The sequence below is a fragment of the Kryptolebias marmoratus genome, linkage group LG6 (genome assembly GCF_001649575.2).
Source record: "Kryptolebias marmoratus isolate JLee-2015 linkage group LG6, ASM164957v2, whole genome shotgun sequence".
In the NCBI taxonomy this organism is placed as follows: Eukaryota; Metazoa; Chordata; class Actinopteri; order Cyprinodontiformes; family Rivulidae; genus Kryptolebias; species Kryptolebias marmoratus.
Window position 1 is genome coordinate 24,578,957 of NC_051435.1, and position 2,892 is coordinate 24,581,848.

General features: G+C 33.5%; 1 protein-coding gene across 2 annotated transcripts in view; it reads right to left on the reverse strand.

The window, feature by feature from the left end:
* LOC108249696 (septin-2) overlaps nucleotides 1-2,417 on the reverse strand; it is a 23,305-nt gene extending 20,888 nt beyond the window's left edge. For both annotated transcript variants that reach the window (XM_017439236.3, XM_017439237.2), the window contains exons 1-2: nucleotides 2,340-2,417; nucleotides 1,723-1,790 (exon numbers count right to left, since the gene is read on the reverse strand). In XM_017439236.3, coding sequence (XP_017294725.1) covers nucleotides 1,723-1,733 — 11 coding nt within the window. In that variant the 5' untranslated portion in view covers nucleotides 1,734-1,790; nucleotides 2,340-2,417. The remainder of the gene's footprint in view (nucleotides 1-1,722; nucleotides 1,791-2,339) is intronic.
* Between the last annotated feature and the right edge of the window lie 475 nt (nucleotides 2,418-2,892).

The following is a 2,892-nucleotide window of genomic DNA, read 5'->3' on the forward strand; positions in this document are numbered from 1 at the left end:
TCATCAAAATTAAACGAAATAAACATTTGAAATATATGAGTTTGTATGTAATGTATGAATATAATATACAAGTTTCACTTTTTAAATGGAATTACTGAAATCAATCTACTTTTTCATGATATTCTAATTTTATGACCAGCACCTGTATGTTTTATATACAAATAACTTAGCGGCTGTGGCACAGTGGTAGGGCAGCAATTTTGGGACAGGAAAGTGGCAGGATTGAATCTCTGCTATGCCCATATGTCGTGGTGTCCTTGAGGAAGACACCTAATCCATGACTGCTCCCCGGACAGCTTAAATAGCTGTCCACTGCTCCACTCAGATTTTTCTCATATGTAACTCAAGTGAAGTGGATCACTTTAGTGACTGATTCAAATTAACTCGAGTCCATAAAAAAAGTTCCAAGAAGTGAAAAAAGTTCCTCAAATATGTAAGTTTTGACACGACAAATTTGTTGACAATATTCAGGATTTACAGGGGCAGCCAAGATGAAACAGTACAACAAAAAGAAGAACACGCTAAGTAGCATAAGCTGCAGAGACTCTGCTAAGTCAACAGTTGCATTGACTGCCCACTTTTTTGTGTGTAGCAAAGGTAGGAGCGGGAGCACATAGCACCACCCTTCAGAAAAAATGAAATGCAAACTGGAAGTTGAGCCTCAAATATACCGTTGCTGTGTGAAAACTATCATTTATATCAAATATATTTGTGCACTGTGAAAGACAGAAACTTTTGGTCACCATAACTGTTAATGTTTTTTTATTCAAAGGGCACTGGCTAAACTATAAGGTAAATTTCAAAAGTTCACCACTTCAAGTTTTGATGAAAATATATCTATAGCTATAAGACATATCTATAATATCTATCTGAACACAATTGGTCTGTGTTTAGATATATTTTGTAAGACAGTTGAAGAAACTGTGAAAACTGTTTTGTTGAAGCAAACAACAAAACTGCTGACAGATTTGAAAAAGTGCTTAGAAAGTGATGGCATCTGATTTAAGGTCTGTTGAACAACTTTACCCTGTCAGAGCCATTTCTTGTGATAATTGGGCTACATGTGTATGTCAGATAAACATCTTTAGATAGCTGATCAGCATCTAAGCAAGTTGTGAACTTGCATTTAATGAAGAATTCACATTAGATTATACAATTAATTTCCAAACCTATTTAAAAATTGAACACCAAATAAACAGAAAAGAAGAGGTTCTGATTATTTTACCTCATCTCTGTAACCCTTGGTACAAAGATTTACACAAGGTAAGCTTTTGTTATAAAGCACATGATGCTAAGACTGAAGCTCTGTAGTTGCATAAATAAGATGTAAAAAGGCAAAAAGGTATACATTACATTATCCAGGAGAGAGAAGGTGCACATAGACACACAGATAATTTAAATCAATCAAAAACAATCTTTAAATTATTTAACCTCCTAGATACCAAAATTATTCCTGTTAGCTAGGTTCAAACTTCATTATGTAAAAGTTAAATCAATTATCACGTGATCATTTCTCTTTCTTTTGTTTCTTATTGCTTCCTTTATTTGATGACTAACATTTATTTGCACTGCTGCTAAATGCAGTGCAGCATTAATCTCATCATATTGAAATGATTAGTTTATTAGTTTGCTGTTAGGTTGTTTTGAGTTAACATAAAAAGATGTTACTCTATTTCCATTGCATTTTGTGTCAGTGATTATAAAAATTTAATCGTTACTTACATTCTTTCCATTGTGTTGAAGTGGTTCAGAGATCTTCACACCAGTGAGGTCAAAACAGGTCTTGGTGTCTGAAAAACAGATGTTGCTGCTGTCATTTAATTATATTTAAACCGATTCTACACTTTTTCTAAGTGCATGAGAAAGAACAGCCTCACACTATATTTCTGCACTTAAAAGGAGAGTTTGGTCATTTTTGAAGTGATGTTCTGCAAATAGTTACCAGTAGTTAGTAATTTATAAGCCGTGACATCAGTATGGAGTATGGAGAAAAAGGCAAAAGCCTTGATCCAGGCTAGGCTAGTAGCAAACCAAATGAGTTCCAGTTTTTTAAAATTGTTTTTCAGACTTATAAAACAACTCTTTCTCAAAACAACACACCGGTGTGAAAGAATGTTACATGGGCTCATGAGCTAAATTAAAGTTTGACTATCACTAAGATCGTCCCTGGCTTTAGTCGCTGTTTTCCTTATTTATTTTAAATGTCAAATTTAAATTTATGTATAGACATATTTCATTGTATATCTATGGTATGGAAGTTATGTAAATCTTTTATTGTCATTATATATGGTCTGTATAGATTTTGAAGTTCAGATCTCATTATTGGAAAGTTATCCTACCTGTGTTGTTGATTATATAACAGCTCCTTGCAAAGCACCCTGAGGCTGAGACAGCAGGAAGAGCAAAAAGGAGTCAGTGCTCTGAGGTTTTATTACTCTGTTTGAGGAGGAGAAAAACACTGGTCACATGATTTCACAGAAACTTCTATGACCACTCCTAGAGATGATAGATAAAAGTTTGAACAAATAAAGTTTTTTTAAAAGGTTTGCAATGTTTCTTTTTCATATAAAGAAAAGCTACAACAAACTACTGTTGACCTTTAGTTAAAACAACAAACAAAATATGCTCTCTATTTATATACTGGTTTCCAAAGGCAAGAAGCTTCATTCAGAAATAATCTGTTTGACGAACATGTTATTAACTTTCAGTTAGGGTTTTTTCTTTAATCTATCCCTTTCTCTTTAATGTATTCTTATCTAAAACCTAATTCAGTTGTAATCTAATTAAATTCACTTAAATCGTCTATTCTTTGTCAGCTGCACTCTTAAGCCAAAAACACACCTGGAATACTGTGGCATGCCAGAATAGCCAATGTCTTAAGCAATGTATTGC